The sequence below is a fragment of the Dendronephthya gigantea genome, unplaced genomic scaffold (genome assembly GCF_004324835.1).
Source record: "Dendronephthya gigantea isolate DGI-Jeju-01 unplaced genomic scaffold, DenGig_1.0 000020F, whole genome shotgun sequence".
Lineage (NCBI taxonomy): Eukaryota > Metazoa > Cnidaria > Anthozoa > Malacalcyonacea > Nephtheidae > Dendronephthya > Dendronephthya gigantea.
Genome location: NW_021163030.1, coordinates 1,505,825 through 1,527,738, shown reverse-complemented (window position 1 = coordinate 1,527,738; position 21,914 = coordinate 1,505,825). Strand labels below are relative to the sequence as shown.

The window sequence follows — 21,914 nt, the reverse complement described above, 5'->3', positions numbered from 1 at the left end:
TGTAACGGTATTTTGATAAAATGTATTCATAAAGAATTCGAATTATATATCTCTGTTAATTCTTGTTACTATATATTTATTCAAAAACTTGTGGTAATAATATCATAACTTGATAGTAAAATACCTATTCAAATCAAAACATCTTAGCATATGAACTTTTTGATGGTGAATATTCAAAATGCTCTACTTGCAGTTTTGACAATACTTTTGTCTAAATATTGATAGCCTTCCCGGCGTACGCTGCTGTATTGGCTTCTCTGAACGCCTCCGAAACCGTCTGAAATTAAGTAAAAAGAATGAGATGAATCAACCAGCGGTCAAACCAAATATAGGTCAACTTAACTCGCATTCCCGGCCTCAACGAGGGTCTGTTATTGTTGTTTATTGTTGTTTATTGTTTTTCCTGTTGTTTTTCTACAGTTTCCCAACTGAAGACTAAACCTCTCTATCTCGTATTAAAGCTATCACAAAATAATATAAAGATTTACCGGATGTGCATGACAGACTCGAGCAATATCTTCACAAGATGCTCCATATTCCATAGCTAGAGCAGCTTCATTAATAATTTCTCCAGCTGACGGTGATATCATATGTACACCAAGTAATCTATCAGTTTCCTTATCCCCTAAAACTTTCATTAATCCATCTGAATCTGCATTAGTCCGTGCTCGGCTGTTCGCTGCGATAGGAAATTTACCAACCTTGTACTTCACACCCTAGAAATGATTTTTTTTATTTTGTGTAATTATAAGAGCTACATGCATACAAGAGCTAAAACCGACCAGACAGGTGCTATTTTGTTCTCGGGATACTCTTTCAGTTGGTTGACTTCACACTCTCAATATCTTAAGCGTTCAGCCGGCTATATAGATAGCCAATAATCATTACAATTCTATCTTGCCTACGATATAACTATTCACACAGTTTACATATTGCATGCAAAGTATAATCGGAGAATTAAGAGTGGATGCAATAATGGTTTACCTCTTCTTTGAGCATTTCCTCAGTCTTGCCCACCCATGCGACTTCCTAGTGTTAATAAGATGAAGTATAAGTAGACCGTTTTATACAAAACGTTAATTCCGCTAAACAGTAAATTACTCAAGTAGTTTTATTGCCCTGTCAAAGACATTCACTTACCGGGTGTGTATATATAACAGAAGGAACACAGTTATAATCTATGTGGACTGGACCACCAGCAATCCCCTCGACGCAGACAATACCTAAACCCAGATATGGGGACCATATAGTCTGCTACCCTGCAAAGCTCGATAAAACACACAAAAATAAATAATGCACAAACCTTCGTCTTCAGCTTTATGAGCCAACATAGGGCCTTCTACAACATCCCCGATTGCATAGATACTGTCGTTAATGATTTTATAAAAATATTAGTTATGCAAAAACTACAATGCTGTACATATTAAGATTATAAACAAATGAAAATCTTGTTAAAATCTGGTATACAATTCAATAATATGCATGGAGTCCCCTTTTCAAATTAACGCACTTTGAAGATTGCGTAAATGAACATTACGAAATTCATTTTCCCGGTTTAAATTCAAATGAAAATTATAGTAGAGCATGTAAAATCTTGACAGAAATCCCATGCAGATGAGATATACCTGGGGATTTTAGTCGCAAATCTAGAATCAACGGGGATACGTCCAGCCTTATCCAGCTCAATGCCGAGTTCCTGGAGAAAACGCAACATGCATGTTAATTGAACCAAAGCTATAAATTTATACATAAAGTTACCCTAGTCACTAAATGAGATTACCTGTAAACCCAAGTTATCTGAAAATGGCCGCCGTCCAATACAAACTAATAGCGTATCACATTCAAGCTAAATAGGGGTTGTAAATTTAGATAGATTACATATAACAACAGTCTTCGGTTTATTATAGTTAATATATTGAGAGAATACAATAAGAGAGAGTCGGGAGATAATCTATAACCATGAGCGGATCGTCGTCTTAATCGATTTATCATTATACTGTATTTTTTATAGTCATTTAATAATGCATTCAGTTTTCCAAGAAAACCTATCTCACCGTTTCTTTTTTAGAACTATCTTTCACTGACTCGATGCTGAAAATATTAAACAATTTTTTTTTCAATGCGGTGTATTCCTCGGTCTGGAGCGTTTAAAAAGTTAAACAAGAGAGAAAAGGCAAGAAGTGCAGATAAAGCGATAAAATTACTAATAGCATCAGGTTTTCCATGCATGTACTTTTTCCAGTGAAAAATGAATTGTTTACAATACTCACTCTACATTTACAACATCACCAGATTTAGTAGCACCTAGGAAAAAAATTGTATGATTATGTTTCCTATTTCAGGAATGCATGAACCAAAACAACTTAGTTAACAAATACCTGTCACTTTTGTATTTAGTTTGAAATTCATGCCTTGCTTTTTTAGTATTCTCTGAAAATTCTTTCTACAATAAAAACAACTGTCAGTGTCATAGTGTGGTCTCTATCGACAAAAAAACAATCGATGTTTCGAATTTCTCGTGATGGTACTATTCTGAATAAAAAAAAATTAAATATGATACAAAACAAGAACATTTGTACTGGATATCAAATTTGATAGAATATTTATGCTTCTTCAACCATTCAATTTAAATATTTATTGCTTAGTTTAATAACTTTGATAACTCAGTTCCTCATAGATGGTTGAATAGGATAAAGCCACTTTTTCTTGTTAAACGTCAAAGAGACATAAAATCGAGTTAAACTCACGATATCTCCATATCTATGCCCATTCCCCCGACGTGGCCTAAGAACTCCACAGCAGTGACCTTTGCACCAAGTCTCTCCCATACAGAACCCTAAAGTTTACAAAAGCCAAAAATTGGAACAAGCGGGAATTTTGTTTTGGACCAATCGGCAAATTTGCCAACATTTTAAGTATCCCATCGTGCTCAGGCTGGCAGTACGAAGGCGGGGGAAATATGAAACAGGGCTATAAAGCTCGTTTTCCACTTGGCGAATTTATTCGCACGATGCGAAGCGATATCTGAAATCCGGTGATGTTATTGGTTTGCGAAAAATGTCGTGAAGATATGGTCAAATGAAAAAGAAACGTTACCAGTTCTAGACCAATAACACCAGCCCCAATAAGGATCATGTTTTCTGGAACTTTCTTTAGAGATAAAGCCCCGGTTGAGGATACTATTGTGTCTTCATCTATCTACATAATAATAAAATAATAAACAATAGTAAACAATGCTGAGGTGAGGGAAAGTGACTTTTCTATACATTAACATGCTTTGTCAAAGTCTTAAGTCTGTAGCTTTTGTCCAAGATTATGAATTCGTAATTTACCTCAATACCAGGGAAGGGAGTGACGACCGAGCCTGTGGCTATAAGTATATTCTTTGTTGTTATTATTTCCTGACTTCCGTCATCTTTTAACACTGTAACCTAATTTAACAGAAATAGTGACCGTTTGTTAAGGTAGAACAGGTGCCGTCAATAAGATTATATATGTATATAAACGAACCCCATCCACGAATACATTCTCAGGTGTAAGATTGACCACGGAAACTAAACCTTATTAAAAGCGTGGAATCAGACAAAAATCGCTTCGGTCGTGCGTTCATCGCAAGCATCTCAAAATGAGAAACATTGCTAAAACTCGGCCTTTTATGTCATCATCTTCCACAACATGGAATTGAACGGAATTTCCACTTATTTAGTTTAAAAGGAAACACAAAACTTGTGGGAGTCATGTTTGAGAAAAAACCTCTGATAAAGACTGACGTACGCATGCGCGAAAGAAAGAATTTACTGCGAAAGCGTAACTGAGTTTAAATTATTCTGCCTTATTACTCTTAATGAACAAGATAGTCACGTAGAACTTACTTCATTTGGTGATGTTATTTTGCCATGTCCATGAATTTCTGTAACCTAGTGTTTGAATAATATTAATATGACGGGTGAGTGAGGCATTAAATATAGATAGATCAGCCTCTTTGTTAGCAAATATTTATTTTTTTATAATTTTGTTGGAACGTGATGGCTACGATAGTTATAGTAGACAAAATATATAACAAGTGCTTTTTTTGCTTCTAAATTTCTTTTTCTTTTCTTCTTCTAAAATCCATATTAGTAATTTATGTAGTCTCTGAAAATTGTAACCTCATTGTTATTTATTATTAATTTTCTTTATAAATGAAGAGATGAAGGACTGGCCTGGTCCAATTAAAAACCTGGCATAGGAACAAAGAGACATTAAAATATAAAAAAAGAAACAAATGCAAAATATACATACTTTATTCTGTTTAAATAGATGTGCTATTCCTCCAGTCAGTGACTTAACAGCAGTTTCTTTCTGTTTCATCATCTGATCCAAATTTAGCTTTAGATCTCCAACTAAATGTCACAAGAAAACATTAGCTTGCAGTTTGTGGTTGTACGGTTGCATGATGTAATGATATCTGCCAAGGCAAGTGAGATAGCTTAGTAGAATAGGAGGGTCATGTTTGTATTTCTGTAGCTAGCTGTTTCCTAATAAAATGAACATCAACTTCACATGCAAAAACTTGATGACCATGAACTAATACACTGAAGATCAATCAATTGTTGAAGAGCAACCTGGAGACCATCTTCATAAACACAGATAACTATTTTGGTAAAGGGTACTCAAATGCCAATCTTGAATATGTGCATGAGCTTTGATACCTTTGGTACAAGCAATCTCATGCTAATTCTTTGTATGGAAATGAAGTTATGTCACTATGAAAGATACAAAAAATACCTTCTATCCCTCTGTCTTTAAAGTCATTAGTGACAGCTTGATGATACAAGTGTGAGTTGTTAAGTAAGGCCTAAAACATAATAGCGATATGATGTGAATTGAAAATACAACATGAATTAAAATTAAAATGAAAAAATATAAGCTGCAGTAGCAGCAAACATTTTTTATACAATTAAACAATCAATAAAATGATTTTCATGTATTTGCAGAGACCAAGAAATTGAATACAAATTAAACACTACCTTTGAAGGAATACACCCAACATTTAAACATGTTCCTCCAAGTGTTTTATCTTTTTCCACACAAACTGTCTAAAATAGGATTATAGTATATTTAGTCAGTCTGATAAATGATTACAATAAACAAAACAATGAATGGTTAGACACTAACAATAGTATGATTAAACAAAGCGTTATTTGCACCTTCATTCCAAGTTGAGCAGCCTTTATTGCAGCAACATAGCCACCAGGTCCTGAGCCAATCACAACCAAGTCAACATTACCTGATGAAAAAAAATTTGTAGGGTTGACAGTAGTCTTAACTCTTAAGGTCAATAGTGTACCTCAGCCACAAGTTCTTTTTAGAGAGGACTTGCCAAATTTGATGAGGGTGGCACAAGTATAACATCATTTTATTTTGAATTTATTTTCTTAGCAATACAAAACTAAATTTGGCTATAAAACAGTCTAGTTAAGAGTTGAATAGGTTATTCTAATGATAAGGGGATAATTCCTTAGGTCCTTGCACACATCAAACTGATAGTCACTCAAAGGTGATTGTTGATCTCAGGTGTGGCAAACTCATAAAAATTTTACTATTAAATTTTTTAGGAGTTTGTACACTCGCACCTTGGGTGCATGTAAAGGTGCAATGGTAGTAATATCATCGAGAATTAAAACATTTCTTTACAAAACACTTGTTTGTTCAATTTCACTACGTGCAGTCTTAACTGAGAAGGAAATACAACAGATAGTATGCAGAGTACTTTCATCAACTTAAAAATACTTACCACCCGAATCAGAGAATTTTCTCACTGCTGCAGAGCAAAGACCAGACACAGTTTTCCAATGTTTAGGAAATCGACAGCCATTTTGCTGTGGAAGACCAAATACAGAATGAAGAGACAGGATGTAAAACAATAAAATACACCAAAAATATAACTTTACCTTCAAAGATTCAGCTAAAATAATTCTCCTAAAGCCCAGCATAGTTATGTAACCTACGATATATGTTTTGAGATATAAAAGTGCAGTACTTCTTGATAGAATTGTGGGCACGACTGACGACCTACGAGGTTTCGTGCTTCGGTATAACATCGGCTATCCTCGGAAACGTCCGCATTTCGGCAGTCTTCAGACACCGGCTATCTTTAAAATAGGGAATGGGGAATGCGGGAATGGGGGAATGCGGGAATGGGGGAATGCGGGAATGGGGGAATGCGGGAATGGGGGAATGCGGGAATGCGGGAATGGGGGAATGCGGGAATGCGGGAATGCGGGAATGGGGGAATGCGGGAATGCGGGAATGGGGGAATGCGGGAATGGGGGAATGCGGGAATGGGGGAATGCGGGAATGCGGGAATGGGGGAATGCGGGAATGCGGGAATGGGGAAATGCGGGAATGGGGGAATGAGGTAATGCGGGAGTAAGGGAATGGGGGAATGAGGGAATGGGGGAATAAGGGAATAAGGGAATGGGGGAATAAGGGAATGAGGGAATAAGGGAATGAGGGGATTAGAGAATGGGGGAATAAGGGAATGGGGGAATAAGGGAATGGGGGAATAAGGGAATGGGGGAATAAGGGAATGGGGGGATAAGGGAATGGGGGGATAAGGGAATGGGGGAATAAGGGAATGGGGGAATAAGGGAACGCAGGAATGAGGCAATAAGGGAATGGGGTAACCGGTGAACAAGTGAGCAGGGGAACCGGGGAATGGGGGAACAGGATAAAGGTGGAACTATGGACTCATTGAGCAGCTAAACTAATAGTAACAGTCTTGAGCCTGAAAGGAACAATTGTTAGTATATATTAGGCATGTATACAGTATTATGGCTCTCTGCATCTAGGACTACTTACAAATATATTTATTGTTATTATTAAATGCCAACCTGGCAAGTGTTAATTGTTATTGTGAAACTCAGGCACTCTTGTATTAGATTTTACCAAAGTGAAAAATCAAAATATACTTGCCTTTCAGTAAAAATTAAAACTATAAATAAGATAATGGTATTGTTGTGTGCTAGTGTGTTCATTTAGTTGGCAAGAAACTGTTCTGTGTATATAATTTCCATGCATGTTTGCATTTGCTTTCAACAAAATCTATAAATGAACCCAATGACCCTTAACTAAGGACCGTCATCCTTTATTAGCAGGTTGGGGGCTGAAGAGAAAAGGGTAGGGTAACTGCATGAAAATGATGAAGTGTTATTAATTAACAATATAAATCCTTTCATCATTAAAATCTGAAACCAGGCGTGAACTAGCTGTACAATCCTAAATCATTATACATCAAGTGACTGACATCAGCAATATATAGTCAACATATTGGCTCTTTCCCAATCAGCATACAAAGCTTTAAATCTTATAAAATCTTAATTAATGAGTCTCAGTCAGTCCTTGGTAGGATGTCTCAGGCCTATAGCTAGTTATATGAAAACATTATATCAGAAAGTATTTTCCCTATATATACTATTTAACTCTACTGTGAATGACTTGGTAATTATGCATGTAATAAGCAATGTTTGCACTTTATAATTGGCATGCAAACATTGCAATACTAAATACTATGTATGTATATTACCTTTTTATGACATTTATTGGAATACATAAATACTTCCTGTACTACAATAAATATCTAAATGCCCTACTTGATTATATACTTGATTATATATGTTTTCTGATATAATGTTTTCATATAACTAGCTATAGGCCTGAGACTTCCTACCAAGGAATGACTGAGATTCATTAAAGATTTTATAAGATTTTAAGCTTTGTATGCTGATTGGGAAAGAGCCAATATGTTGACTATATATTGCTGATGTCAGTCACTTGATGCATAATGATTTAGGATTGTACAGTAGTTGATTCATGCCTGGTTTCAGATTTTAATGATGAAAGGATTTTATTGTTAATAACACTTCATTTTCATGCAGTTACCCTATACCCTTTTCTCTTCAGCCCCAAACCCACTAATAAAGGATGACTGTCCTTAATTAGTTAAGGGTCAGTGGGTTCATTCATAGATTTTGTTGAAAGCAAATGCAAACATGCATGAAAATTATATACACAGAACAGTTTCTTGAGCAATGCTATTCCCATATAACATATGTTCTAGCTGTTGCATTTGTCATTATATTTTGAATAGATATCACTATTGAAAACACACTAGCACACAACAATACCATTATCTTATTTATAGTTTTAATTTTTACTGAAAGGCAAGTATATTTTGATTTTTCACTTTGGTAAAATCTAATACAAGAGTGCCTGAGTTTCACAATAACAATTAACACTTGCCAGGTTGGCATTAATAACAATAAATATATTTGTAGAGAGCCATAATACTGTATACACGCCTAATATATACTAAAAATTGTTCCTTTCAGGCTCAAGACTGTTACTATTAGCTTAACTGCTCAATGAGTCCATAGTTATACCTTTACCCTGTTCCCTGGTTCCCCCCATCCCTCTGTTCCCCCATTCCCTGGTTCCCCCGCTCACTCGTTCACCGGTTTCACTGTTCGCCCCATTCCCTTATTCCCCCATTCCCTTATTCCCCCATTCCCTTATTCCCCCATTCCCTTATTCCCCATTCCTTATTCCCTTATTTCCCCATTCCCTTATTCCCCATTCCCTTATTCCCCATTCCTTATTCCCCATTCCCCATTCCTTCATTCCCTTATTCCCCATTCCCTTATTCCCCATTCCCTTATTCCCCATTCCTTCATTCCCTTATTCCCTTCCCTTATTCCCCCATTCCCTTATTCCCCATTCCCTTATTCCCCCATTCCCCTATACCCCTTCCCTTATTCCCCCTTCCCGCATTCCCCCATTCCCTTATTCCCCCATTCCCGCATTCCCCGTTCCCGCATTCCCCCATTCCCGCATTCCCCTATTCCCCCATTCCCGCATTCCCCCATTCCCGCATTCCCCCATTCCCGCATTCCCCCATTCCCGCATTCCCCATTCCCGCATTCCCCCATTCCCCATTCCCCCATTCCCGCATTCCCCATTCCCGCATTCCCCCATTCCCGCATTCCCCCATTCCCGCATTCCCCCATTCCCGCATTCCCCCATTCCCGCATTCCCCCATTCCCCCATTCCCGCATTCCCCATTCCCTATTTTAAAGATAGCCTTCAGACACCGTCTTCAAATGGCCAGGAACGGAGGAACGGGAAAACAGTGAAACAAAAGAAATGGAGAATCGGGGAACCAGAGAACAGGAGAACCGGGGAACTAGGGAGCGGGAAAACTGGGGAACGGAGGATTCCGGTATACTCGACTATGGTCGAATATATGGTCGAATATATGGTCGAATATAGCGGTCGTTTTCCGGCATGTTCGACCATGGCCGAGTATACCGGAAAACGGCAGAAACGGTGCCTGTATTTGACCTCAATTAGAATACTGTTCACAAGTATTCCACAACTCTCTACCGAAATACTTGACTTGAAAAATGTCCAAAAAAAGCACTGCCATTATCTCTCCAAATTATTCATATGAACACTGAATTTACAATAGTTTAAATTATGTAAAATTTACATTCCTTTAGTTAACTAGGGATGATGGTAGCATGCAGGTGCGCGGCGACCGGGGGTTGTGAGGGATGTGACACATCCCTCAATAATTCACCATGATAAAGTTGGTCATATTGCTTTGTTATTGGTTACGAAAAATACAGCACCATATTTAAGAACTGAATTGACCAAATACACAAGTGCTGGAGTATTTACGAGGCTAGTCATGTTGGTTGACCAATTTCCTACACATTTATTGTTCAGATATCTTTAGATTTCTGGAGCCTAATTATTCATATTGATCAGGCTATATCCAAATAAAGAAAAATCAAGTATAGGTAGGGTCACTAAAACACTAAAAACCTGTATGGAAGGGGGTCAATAAAACGTAGCTCCTGCACAAATGGAAAAGTTAGTATTTTTCATCAGAAAAGTCGGTCAATATCATATGACACCCCCAATCCTAGCTTGTCCGCCACGCCCCTGGCACTATGACGTCGTATAAGTCACGATTATTGCTTTTAGCAATGTGGTAATGGAAATGAAATTTGATGTGTATATTATATTAGTATACTGATCTAATCTTTGATTTCGTATTTAATAAACTATTTTTTAAGTTCTTTTATATTGTACCCACGTACGTATACTCACGTACCCACGAAGGATACACAGTTATATTCTCACAAAGGAAACAAATTCAGCGATTCCTGAAACAACAAATTTATGATATTAATAGATAATACAGATACAAGTAAAATGAACTTTATATCACATCATTTCTTTCGCTCACTGTTGATGGCCTTAATTGGAATATAACTCCATATTGAAAGGCCTGGGAATTAGGCTTCGTATTTCGGGTATCTTACGTCATAGTTTTTACACCAAAAAAAACTTAATCACATGCCATGGATGCAATATATTTGAGCTTTACTCTGACCATTCACCATGTAATTTGAATTCAAATAAACACACTGTTTTCCCTAAGATATGAAACGAAACTTTACTTACCACAAATATTTTCAAACATTTTTATGTATAAATATCCATCAATCCCGAAGTCTGTTCCCCACGAGTTACGAACTATCCAGTATGGAGTTCCACCTTAATATCAGAACATATTTGTATATTGTATTATTTGTATAAGCGACTGCAGATATCGTGAAACACTTTATTTGGTTGGGAGTGAATTATACCAGATTAATTTCAGTGAGAATATAAAACACATTTTGCTAATTTATACCTGACATATCAAAACCTTCAACTATAACAGCATGATCTATAACGTGATCTGTACAATGATGCTGGATTATTCCACCTGCGATCAATGTTATAAAGTGAGTTAGTGTAAATATACACGTGATTTGAATTCAAATTAGGATCATTTTTTAATTATGAAACAGTTTCAACAAATGTGAACTTTTTCAGAGAGCAAAATACAGGGCCGTAAGTAGTAAGATAATTGGAGGGTGGAGGGTTATTCATATATTCAGTTCTGCTCGATGAATTTCTTTTGTAAGTGCAATACCTTCGTAATCAGCAATTTGTGTTGAATTTTCTTTCATTTTATTCACATTAGACTCAACCTACCAATATAGTCATGCCACAAGACTGCGTTAACGCCCACAGCAACAGAGCCATTCGTACGAACGTAGTTTGCGAGAAAATGTTCTTTTCCCTTAAAATCTCTGTAGAAAAAAAACATGCAGGGTTTTGTTGTAATTATCAATCATTACGAGTAATCAAATAGTTTTACGTAAATTGGTGCATAACTGTTTGAAATACAGATATATACATACCTATAGCATGCACATTTGATCTGAGCCCCAGTCTTTGGTCTAAAATAAAATACCAGATTAGTGAGGAAATGCATAGGAAGATATTTTCCAATAATAAGGTTTGTATTGTAACAGGCACACAGGTATATAATTGGTACCAATGTAAATAATATATATGTTATTGATTGAATCAAATGCACATTTTTTTCATTTTGTATTTCCAGGCAACAACAAACAGTTGGATCATTACTTGTGTGGTTGAATTTTTTTTGGGCTTCAAATAGAGTTGCATAATGTAGTTCTAAATAGTAGTGATAGTTCCAAACGAAAATTAAATTGAAGGGTACCTCTTAATTATTTAACTTACTCAATATGACCATAACTGCAAGGACTTTCTTCTTCTTCATAGGGATATTCTGAAGCAGGAAGTAAGTAGTATTTCTCAGGTTTATCCTGTAATGAGATCCAATAAAAGTTGTCCCACAAAAGAGATTACATTTCGCCCTATTCACATAAAAATTAAAATTGCCTTTAATCAAGTAGTGAGGGCAAATATTGAATTATTCATATAATATTCATGTTCAGTATTATTAGTTTCTTTTGAAATTGATTGTTTTCATGGTCAGCTAACATGAATATATGAACCTTTTAATTAGCTTGTCTCTTAGGCTTCATAAATTACTAACCCCAGTACTGTTGTATCTACTAATCATAAGCCACTCTAAAGTCTTTTCTGTTGAACCTCCTAGACAACCAGCATTACCAGAACAAGACACAAACTCTTGAACACTTAATTGTAATGGAGAAGCGAGATTCTTTTCGATTGCCCACTGAGTTTCAACAACACCTGTTGCCGCAAATGCCCTAAAAATGTAATGGTTAGTCACAATTCATTGTAGGAAAAAGCAAATTGGATGAATAACGGCAAGTACAACCCCAAATTCCTTAGGACTGAATTCCCACTTGCTAGGAAATGGTTTGCAAGCAAATATTTTCATATATCTTCTTTTGAATTGAGAACCGTCAAACATTGACCGACTGACATGTACTCCAAGCTAGAGCATCCCTCTACAAAATCAGGCTGGATCCATCCCTGCCCTAACCTGGTTTACATTTACAACTGAACAAAAAAATCCATACCAGCAACTTCCACAATTCCCCTGGTTTTTTACTGAGGTAACCTTGCTATGCTTTCTCCTAAAAATTAGAACTCAATATCAAATTACAATGCATACACTTCCAAGGCACCAACATGCAGTAAACATTATAAATTAGTAAAATTTAATAGACTGAATGAAATATCATTTATACTTACCAATCCCAAGATAAAAGTGATGGTTCATGTTCAACTACATAGCAACATGGTAGATCAGAATCCAATAATAATGAGCCGTTATTGAACTTTGAAAGATGGCCTGAAAATAATTGAGAAAGTCAGCAAACAGTTAGTCAGAGATAACATGATATCTTTAACTGTGAATTAATATATTGATATATTGAAGATTTAAAAACAAATTGTCTGGCACACCTACAAATTCTTCTTCTGTCCAGTCAGAAAATTTATTAATCCCATACACAGCTTTCCCTTTTAACTCTTTTTCTCTCTTGTTTAGCATCTCCTGTCTTTTAAGACTGGCCTGAATTCAAGTCACATTAAAAATTACATTACTAATATATACCAAAATCCTATGGTGGAACCATTCCAGGTTGGCATATTATTCATCATGGATAAATACAATGACATGCATCACCCATAATTTCTGCCATTAATTGCCACACTTCTGTCTCACATAATATATCTCACACTCAATGCCAATATAATACCAAATCTCAAAAATGTTGTCATGACAAGCTGAGACTCATTTTTTTGAGTTGAGCACATTTTGAAGCCAGGCTAGCTAGTCGTCCAAATTCAAAGCTAATGAATTAATGGTTACCCAATGGTGTCTAACAAATAATCTTACCTCAAATACAGACATTCTATATCGATATTCAGCTGGATTATTGATGTATGATCGATTGTATCGAGTGACAAAATCTTTAAATCGGAAAGTCAAGTCATCCTGGTCGATCGTGATTCCAGTGACATGAAGACCGATTTGAAATATAAAGAATGTTGTAAAACAGAAAAACAAACAGATGTTATTCGACATCTTTAACTCAGTCTCAATGCATTTTGCAGTGGAACAATACCACTGAGTGAACAATACCAGTTGAACTGTCACCACTACCAGACCAAAGACACCAGACTACAAAACTAGTACCAGGTACACGCACTGAATATTGCACTAAATAGTACGTCATAGAAGACTTCTCTCTCAGAAATACAACCTAAAGCCGGATCTCAGTTGCATTTTTTCTGCGATTTACTTCTTTTGGCAGATGCAATCGAGTAGTTATGAATGTCCTGTGTTTATCACTGATGAACTCTATTTCCACATCCGTAACTTTTCCACTCAATCACATCTATTAAAAGACGGAAATCGCACAGCCTGGAACTCCTGGAAAGGAGAGAACGGCTAAGTTTAGATGTGGTATATGCTCTCAGCATAATGAAGACAGGAAAACAATTAATTCAAATTGATTTTTCCTACAGAAAGATACGTGCATACGGTCTGTGTCTGTGTCACGGAACTCTGTACTCATGAAACCTGACAAGCATATCTTTAGTTGCAGCTGTGTTTGCAGCATTCTGGTTGATTGTCATATATAGCTGCCCCAGTCATGGAGACTAATATATTATATTTCTCAATTATGATTATAATATCATATTTGTTAGCACATTATATTCTACACCTGATAAACATTATGAATGTCAGCAATGTCACCCTTCACTTTGATTTCAAGGTATTGTCAAGTTGTCGACCCTAACCCAAGGATTGTCTCCCATGTCAAAGTGTTTATCAGGTGTAGTATACGTGGATCTACCCAGTGGATCTACCCAGTGGATCTTCTTATTGATCTACCGGGATCCTGTTGCTTTTCGACAAAGGCGTGAAAATACCCTGGGACTGGGTACGAGGTTGATTCGGTAAGTTGACTACACCCTCTTGCCATCACGGATTTCAAGGACTGCTTTGGTTCAAAAAACCATTCACAGATGGAGATTTTAAAAACTAGTAAAGAGTTTCATACAATATCGTCTTACAATTAAAGTTTACATTACTGTTAATAAGCATTGTTTTCGCCGGCGGGGATTACAAAACGTCATGTCATTCGTCAGGCCCTGGTCAGGCCTGATTGTTCGCGAAAAGTCCTTTGTTCCCAGGGTCTTATTCGCTATATTTGTCGCATCATATTCATTAACTCTGACCCTAATGGCCTAGTTATAATCCTAGTCCAACGCTAACCCAGTGAAAACGCAGCCGGTGAGCCGGAAATCTCGGCCCGGCAGGTACGAGAAAAACAAGACTGGAAAGCATCCTTAAACTGTCTAAACTTTTTTGGCTGAGTATGTTTTTCGTACGGTTGTCTATAAGGACTTTCCTGTGACATTTGTGGTGAGAGCAGAAGAGCAAAAACTCAATTAATCTACTCTCTCGCAATTTTTCCCGAACAAACAAGTATTTGAACCACAGCAGGTTACAAAACAACAATCAATTCAAGTTTATATAAAACAGAAAGAATATTGCTCGGGAAATCTTCAAATTTTACAGATGAGAACCTTGTTGCATCCTGTCTTTTTTACCAAGATAATATAACACTAACAGAAACGTCAGGATGATGCAATATGTTGACCATTTAGAAATAACAGGGATTAAATGTTCACTTATCAAAAATATCTGTATTTACTATTGTACCAGTCGCAACCTGTCTTCTAACAAGTACCCAAATAGATTTTGCTTGCCTAGCCATTGTTCTTTGCGACATGAAATTTTAACAAGCAAAATTACTCCTGACATCTTTTGGTTTTGGCTGCGCGTTCAGTTATTACAACTTAAGTGAAATTATCCTCGGTAGTTGATTTTGTACGTCAAAACCGGTTCCTCCTTAAACTGAGTTAGAAATCTGGTGATGTGGTATACAGCATGACAGCAAAGTAGATAGTTTGGATCATTGGTAAGCATCATATTCAAATGTTTTTATTTGTGACCTCAGCTCCTAAATAGTTCTTGTTTGGTAATAAGGAATTAGAATACTGTATTGAATAATATTGAATCAAATTAATAATACCGTATTCGTAGCTTCGTTTTTCTTATTATAACAATCTAACTAACTTATGAGTAAGTCTGTCAACTTTAAGACGGATCGTTTATCTAAATAGGACTGACAACAGTGTCGATATAACCTGACATACAAAGTCAATATTTACGTCAACTTTATTGGAAGAAATTCGGAGGAAATTATTTAATATATACTTTAGGTGAACAATTAAAATATTTTACTTCATATTACAAATTATACGTTAAAACCTTGCTAAAGCAAATGATGCAGTTGTTAAGCAATGCCAATGGCAATGGCAATTATATTAGTGGCTGCAGGAGTTGTACTATATACAGTAACAGTTATAATCGAGTTTTTGATTAATACATACAACTGAACTATACGAGTCGGGTAAATCCAGAATTTCCTGACCATGCCAGCAGTCAAATGTAATTAATGTCCGAGCTGCACTGGCACGGGTAGAATCACCAATCAAATCAAAGTGAAGATCCGTGTTGCCAGTGAATTTCCCAGAGTCAGAGGCAGAGCGTGTGAACTGATATCTATAAAGACTGCTTTTTACTGGCACTGTTGCTTGCACTTTTGCATGTGCATAAAAATATATAGCATATAGGTGTAAAAATTGCCAAAATGAGAACGTCAACACCAAAAACCAATTATTATAAAATTGCACGATCCTCTTGTACATCTTCCCGTGCATCAGTTGTGCTTCGTGTGGATTATGATACATAGTCATAGACTATGAGTAATCGTAAATGTAAACTGTAAATGTCGCTAAATAGTTGAGATTTAGTACACGCACTAACAAGCACTGAAGATATATAATAAATTTAGCTTATATATAGCCAATCAATAAATCAGAATGCAGCACTTGAATATATTTGTAAAAGTAGTACTGAATTATGTATTTAGGCACATAGTATACTAATATATGCAAAATCAAAATTGCTCGGAAACAGCAAGTAGGCAGTTGCATTAATGACCGAATATGCATGCATGGCTGATGTCCTCGCCTGTCACCAATTTATTTAGCCCTGGGTGTACTACCTGATCTTTTTCGTATAATTTAGTTTCAGCTGGCTTCCACATCGACCGTTAAAAACGCCTTTTGTCCCCGAGCAGTCATGTGGAACCTTTATTACTTGTACTTGGAATACGTTCTTGTCTCATATTTGTTACATTCAATTGCAATTATCCATTCTCACTTTTTTACTAGTACTTGCTCTTTGAAGAAAACATGTCCTAATTAACAGTTAAACTTTTTTTGTCAACTGACAAAAGAGCTCTCCGAAACAAGTCTAATTGAAAACTATTGCTAGCTACATTAGTAAATGCACGATCCAAGAGATAATAAAGTCATAACAAATAATAATAAAATCATTCAATAGTTCGTATACATTCACAGGAATGTACAGGAATAAATTTAATTTCTGACTTACACCTGTAAAAGCTCATCTCACACCCAAATTCCTTGAGTAGGAAATCTCAATCTTCTCATAAGTTTTCCATGGCGGTATTTTCAGTGAAACAATAGCTTGATTTTCAATGTTGTAGCTTCTTTCTCATTGATTAGTATAATAACAAAATTTCTAAGTCACATTCAAAGATTGTCTTGTTTCACTGTGTATAGACTAAGTATAGAGCGTATTTTTAGTGAGTTTTGATCTATTTGTATACAATGCTGGAGCAGCCATACACCTCATATGTCTTCTTTTATTAATTACCGGCCGGCGACTTTAGTGGACATGTTGGTAAAATGAACGTAAACTATAAACAAACCCATCTTAATTTACTAACATGCACCATGCAAGTCCTATGGTTATGATACGACTCAAATCAACTTGGGGACTATGTTTAAATAAATATCGTAACTTTCTGCACGGGTTCGCTACTGCCCTTATTAAGTTAACTTTATTTCAATATTACAACAATTTATTCCAACAATACTTTGCAACTATAGAGCATGCGCATTCCTTTAAACAATTCACTAGTACTGAATAAAAGCAATATCATTTGTTTTTTATCTTTACAGAAAAATCTTCAGTCGCTCAAAATGAGGAATTTCAATGCCATATTATTTTTGTTTACTGGAGTTTTATATTTAAGTGCTTGTGAAGGTACGTTCTATCACATGGTAATATTTTTCTGATTAAAAAAAATTCAAATTTTACATCCTCGTCACGTTTGTCCGATTTTTGTGCCGTGATGCTGATGCTTCACGCTACTATTTTTTTTTATTTCAGCAAAATGCCGGGGGAAAAATGCCGCGAAACTAAAAAGAAGTCTAAAACTAGCCATATCGTCCGACGATATAAACAACCGCCATAAAGCCGGACTAAGAAAAATATTTCGACGAAAAAGAGACGCTAACGACGAGGAGATTGAAAGTACGTTTTTTGTTCCCATTTTTCAGTGCTGCTTCCACCCGTCCACTTAAATGAAAAATGAGCATGCGCATTAGCCAGTTGTCTGCCGATGACCGCGCATAATGCTTAATCTTACTGCTCCAGTCCACATAAATTAATTTGGATCGTGAAGACCCTTTAGACCTATCAGTAATCTACTAATAATTGACCAATCACTCAATCGGATAGTAAAGGACGCTATTGCGTATTGTAATCAATAGAAAGAAGATGCTTTAATGGCAACCGCACTTCTTTATTGCAATCTTAATATTATGCTACCAGCAAACTATACTGAAAAGTTTAAATTTTTTAATAGGCGATATATTCACCGCGGAAATAAAATTTCTTCAAAAATGGAATCCTGCTATGAGCCAAAAAGACGGAAGTGCATATCGTTTATTTCAGGGCAATGTTCTTGATTCAGTAAGTGTGATTAAGTGTTATCAGATTTTCACCTAGAAAACAAACAAGCACTGTTTGTTAATTGACTTGGTGACATTTTGTTCATGTAGTAGTGATTCTTTTTCTTCAACAGATTTTAGAGCAAATGAATGCAGATCGACGATTTATCAATTCTCGTGTACTTGATCTGAAGTAAGTACTTTATAGATTTAAAAAATGGGTCGGGGAAACGTCTTGGTAAATAAAATGATGCTGTTTGATACTTTAGACCTAGGTAGGTTCGTCTATTTATGCACGCATGATAATTACTCAGTTATTGTACAATTCTTCGGCTGGATCTATCCGTTTTTTAAAGTTATAAAACCGGTGTATTTTCTTTTTAGGCAAACACCTGATGGTATTCTTGCAAAAGTTGGCTTCCACTTCAGAAAGAGCGAACACAATCCAATATCACACATACGCTTTGTTGTTTCACGTGGTCACGTATCGAGTCTGAAGGTCGATAAAAACTATTTCAAAATCATGAAAACCCCAGGTAAAAGAAGTTTCTTATGATATGTTCAGTGATTCACAAATCAATGTTTTTTATATTATTGTTCTAATCTCGCACCATAAAAGTAATTTTGAAATTTTGAAATATTGCGACTTGACAGAATGGTCATAGCCAACGAGAAGGGGGGGGGGGGGGGGGATCACGATTCTGTGCCTGTGAGCTCTTTGAACCTGAAAGTGTTCGTTCACTGAATTAGTGACGCTGATGTTCTTCATTCACGAATCGTTAATAGCGTTGCAGACTGTACGGATACGATTTGCGGGTACCGTCCTCTACGTCTCTTCATGAATGATTTAATACTAATATCGTTGTTTTTAGCGACCTTATTTAAGGAACATGAGGACAAGAAAGCACAAACTCAACACCAGCAAACTACTAATGTAGAAAATATCCTAAAAAATAATCCCAGCGTAGCACAACAGTCTAATCCGAACCCTGCAACAAAACAACAGGAAAATGAAACCCCACTGACAGTTAGCAGTCAAAATAAAGATCAACCTAAAAATCTGCCGAATGATATTTACCAAACTCAAAATCAACCATCGGCTTTGACGGGAAATTCAAATCAACCTCAAAATGAGGCGAAACCTCCGGCTTCAAGTCAAACTCAAGGTTCTACACAACGCCAGGGCAACCAACAGCAAATCCAAAGCGCGCAGGATAATAAACAATCTCCGCAATCCAACGATCAAAGAACATCTCAAGTACAGAAACAACAGCAGCAGCAACAACAAGCAGAAGATAAAGTACAGAATCAGAATAAGGACAATGCTCAAGATTTGGATAACCAATCTACGTCTGCTCAACCACAAAGCCCATATCAAACTGAGGCAACAAACACGGAATACCAAAATTATCCTCAAGATCAGAATCCAGCGTATCTGCCAGAAGCACAACAATCCACATCCCAGTCAACACAGAACATACCTTACCCGTCTGCCACTGCTGCCAATGGTGCTCAAAACCAAAATGGTCAATTGAACGATGGCAAACAGAATGAACAAATTAGCCCAAAACCTGTCGAAAACACGTCACCACAACTGCTGGGTAAGAATATTATGGTTCAGAATAAATTAGTAGAAGTATTACGATGATCTTAATTATAATGTAAAATTCTAACTTGATTTAGATTCTGATGAAGGGGATATATCGATCAAAATGAATCAAGCTTGGTTTCCTTTCCTTAGCAATCACGATACTCCACAATATAAAATGTTAGCGGGGAACTTAGAGAAAGGAGTAAGTATAAATAATCTGATTAATCTGTAATAGCAAGCAATAGGTTCTACCTTAAAACTAAGGATAACTATATATAGGATTAGTTTTCCTACGTTGCATAATAAATGAACGACATTTTAAAGCAATTTCTGTAATGTTAGCTGAAATCAGTGTTGGAAGATGACAAAAATATCAAAGATATCAAAGTAAAGGACTTATCGTAAGTACAAATTATCACCATTGCCTGGATCCGGTACTGTTAATCCATACGCGAGATATTGCATCATATTGTGACGTTCGTGCACTGTAGTCTGCGCCGTACACACATTGGGGCATTTTCCTCTTTCACATTTTATCCGAATCATTGTGAAACCTAGTATTCATCCAGTCGCTGCTTATCTTTACTTTGACAAATGACGGATGTAAACTAAGAGTATCATAATATTTTTCACAGCCAATGAACACTAAAGTATTAGCATGGCGGAACTAAGTCGTCAGGCTGGCTGCAAGCAAGATCAAGACGAATCAAAATAAAAAATCTACCACTATTTCACATCCAACACAAATCACAAGTTTTTAAATAACATTTTCCTAACACGTTTCTATTCCTTGATACTGATTTTCATTCCAGACAAGCTGATGAAGGACACACAACAGTGGAATTTCTTCTTCAGTTCAATGGCGGCCAGAAAGATTCAACCGAAAAATTACGAAAGATTGTCAAAACCGGAGATATTGCCGGAATTTCTGTTGACTCAGACTTTTTCGAAATAAAAGGTAAACAATCGTGTCTAAATAGTCAATGAACTATTAATTACTAATCAGGCAGTTTTTTCCACAAATTTTGACCACTGGGGTAAAGTTAGTATTAGGCTTCTTGTATGTGCAAGAATTAGCGGGCGAGCAGATTAAATACAGCTATATATTTCAAGAATCAAGAATGACGTTACAACCAATTTTAGAATTTTAGGTAGGCAAACGATATGATGAGACTGATTTTCACAGTGACAAAAGAGGGTAAATTCCCCAGTAGTTTTTCAGCTAAGAAAGGTCTGGATAACATCATGAAAAATCTAAACAATGCTAATTAGATTTATGGCGCACGAAAGCAGACCGCGCGTAAGAAGGGCTCTGGGTACGAGAATGACAAAACCAGTGGTTGCAGAATTACTCCCGCATTGTTGCCTGAGAATTTTGATTAGATCGTTCCCAACCCGCCTCCGGCTAAATAAAGTTCATGATCATTCTTTTGATTTTATTTTAGATAACAAGAAACCGGCCGTGAGTGATAACTCGCAATCGTAAAAGCAAGAAGCAAAAACCTGTTCTCATGTGTTGATTTGGTTTTATCTGATGAGGTCATGTACCTTGATTTCTCTCAGGAACTGTTAACTTTTGACAAACATATTAAATAATTTATTAATGAAAATTAAATGTTTTTGAAATATAAGAAAATTGTAATCAGTGAGTGTTGTCATTATGTCGAAGTGAAAAAAATTGCCCGCTTAATCCTTTGGATTCAAGACTCAGATACACACAGTTTTAACACAATGTTTCTGAAGGGCATTTGCGGACAAGTGGGAATAAAATCTGCGCGAATAAAATCTCGTTGATTACTGGGAATCTTTTGATCAGATGTGATGTTCACGGCATTATCACGGATGTAGTCACGTGATATTGCGGTATGCAGTTTTTGTTGCGCAATTTCCACATCATGTGTAACAGTAACGTGTTGACGCAAGATTCCTTCGTTAGCACGCACTTCTTGTGTCGACTTTATTAATTTGCCGTGGTGTCGATGTACCGTCGCTTTGTTCATCGTAGCTTGTCCGCCGGTCTATAAAATTTGCATATCAGGGAAATGGCATGAAAGTTGTATGGTATGGCAACGTA

At 36.4% G+C, this 21,914-nt stretch overlaps 3 protein-coding genes across 4 annotated transcripts; 1 reads left to right on the top strand and 2 right to left on the bottom strand.

The window, feature by feature from the left end:
* Nucleotide 1: 1 nt before the first annotated feature.
* Nucleotides 2–9,191, bottom strand: LOC114521513 (dihydrolipoyl dehydrogenase, mitochondrial-like). The gene is made up of 21 exons (XM_028541981.1): nt 9,122–9,191; nt 5,934–6,117; nt 5,777–5,861; nt 5,190–5,269; nt 5,010–5,078; nt 4,768–4,837; nt 4,282–4,382; nt 3,873–3,917; nt 3,333–3,431; nt 3,097–3,198; nt 2,748–2,836; nt 2,379–2,443; nt 2,271–2,304; nt 2,055–2,091; nt 1,781–1,846; nt 1,626–1,696; nt 1,304–1,365; nt 1,141–1,223; nt 985–1,029; nt 489–716; nt 2–277 (listed from the first exon to the last, which is right to left on the bottom strand). Exons 2-21 carry the CDS (start codon nt 6,081–6,083, stop codon nt 212–214), a joined length of 1,647 nt encoding a protein of 548 aa, XP_028397782.1. The 5' UTR covers nt 6,084–6,117; nt 9,122–9,191; the 3' UTR covers nt 2–211.
* Nucleotides 9,192–9,719: 528 nt separating this feature from the next.
* Nucleotides 9,720–14,001, bottom strand: LOC114521514 (cathepsin O-like). 2 transcript variants are annotated; one of them, XM_028541983.1, is made up of 12 exons: nt 13,244–14,001; nt 12,808–12,916; nt 12,595–12,694; nt 12,420–12,476; nt 11,966–12,143; nt 11,647–11,732; nt 11,301–11,339; nt 11,092–11,189; nt 10,745–10,819; nt 10,513–10,605; nt 10,160–10,211; nt 9,720–9,811 (listed from the first exon to the last, which is right to left on the bottom strand). In XM_028541983.1, the coding sequence occupies exons 1-11, from the start codon at nt 13,430–13,432 to the stop codon at nt 10,177–10,179; spliced, it is 1,059 nt and encodes a 352-aa protein (XP_028397784.1). In that variant the 5' UTR covers nt 13,433–14,001; the 3' UTR covers nt 9,720–9,811; nt 10,160–10,176. The 2 variants fall into 2 exon arrangements, with proteins under 2 accessions (XP_028397784.1, XP_028397783.1); XM_028541982.1 differs by lacking the exon at nt 9,720–9,811 and having other exon boundaries at nt 10,120–10,211; nt 13,244–13,998.
* A 1,128-nt stretch (nt 14,002–15,129) lies between these two features.
* On the top strand, nt 15,130–21,471 carry LOC114521417. The gene is made up of 11 exons (XM_028541867.1): nt 15,130–15,338; nt 17,476–17,560; nt 17,687–17,830; nt 18,165–18,271; nt 18,384–18,442; nt 18,634–18,785; nt 19,122–19,850; nt 19,933–20,042; nt 20,183–20,241; nt 20,653–20,798; nt 21,286–21,471. The coding sequence occupies exons 2-11, from the start codon at nt 17,497–17,499 to the stop codon at nt 21,324–21,326; spliced, it is 1,611 nt and encodes a 536-aa protein (XP_028397668.1). The 5' UTR covers nt 15,130–15,338; nt 17,476–17,496; the 3' UTR covers nt 21,327–21,471.
* Nucleotides 21,472–21,914: the final 443 nt, after the last annotated feature.

Excerpts from the sequence above, each read along its gene's own strand:
- LOC114521417 (XM_028541867.1), top strand. The coding sequence starts at position 17,497 with ATGAGGAATTTCAATGCCATATTATTTTTGTTTACTGGAGTTTTATAT. Across the intron at positions 18,272-18,383 it reads AGGGCAATGTTCTTGATTCA|ATTTTAGAGCAAATGAATGC; the intron begins GTAAGTGTGATT and ends TTTCTTCAACAG. Across the intron at positions 20,043-20,182 it reads CGGGGAACTTAGAGAAAGGA|CTGAAATCAGTGTTGGAAGA; the intron begins GTAAGTATAAAT and ends CTGTAATGTTAG.
- LOC114521514 (XM_028541983.1), bottom strand. The coding sequence starts at position 13,432 with ATGTCGAATAACATCTGTTTGTTTTTCTGTTTTACAACATTCTTTATA. Across the intron at positions 12,144-12,419 it reads GGGAATTGTGGAAGTTGCTG|GGCATTTGCGGCAACAGGTG; the intron begins GTATGGATTTTT and ends TTACATTTTTAG. Across the intron at positions 11,190-11,300 it reads ATCAAATGTGCATGCTATAG|AGATTTTAAGGGAAAAGAAC; the intron begins GTATGTATATAT and ends TTTTTTCTACAG.
- LOC114521513 (XM_028541981.1), bottom strand. The coding sequence starts at position 6,083 with ATGTTATACCGAAGCACGAAACCTCGTAGGTCGTCAGTCGTGCCCACA. Across the intron at positions 2,837-3,096 it reads GTGTTATTGGTCTAGAACTG|GGTTCTGTATGGGAGAGACT; the intron begins GTAACGTTTCTT and ends TGTAAACTTTAG. Across the intron at positions 2,305-2,378 it reads ACTAAATACAAAAGTGACAG|GTGCTACTAAATCTGGTGAT; the intron begins GTATTTGTTAAC and ends TTTTTTTCCTAG.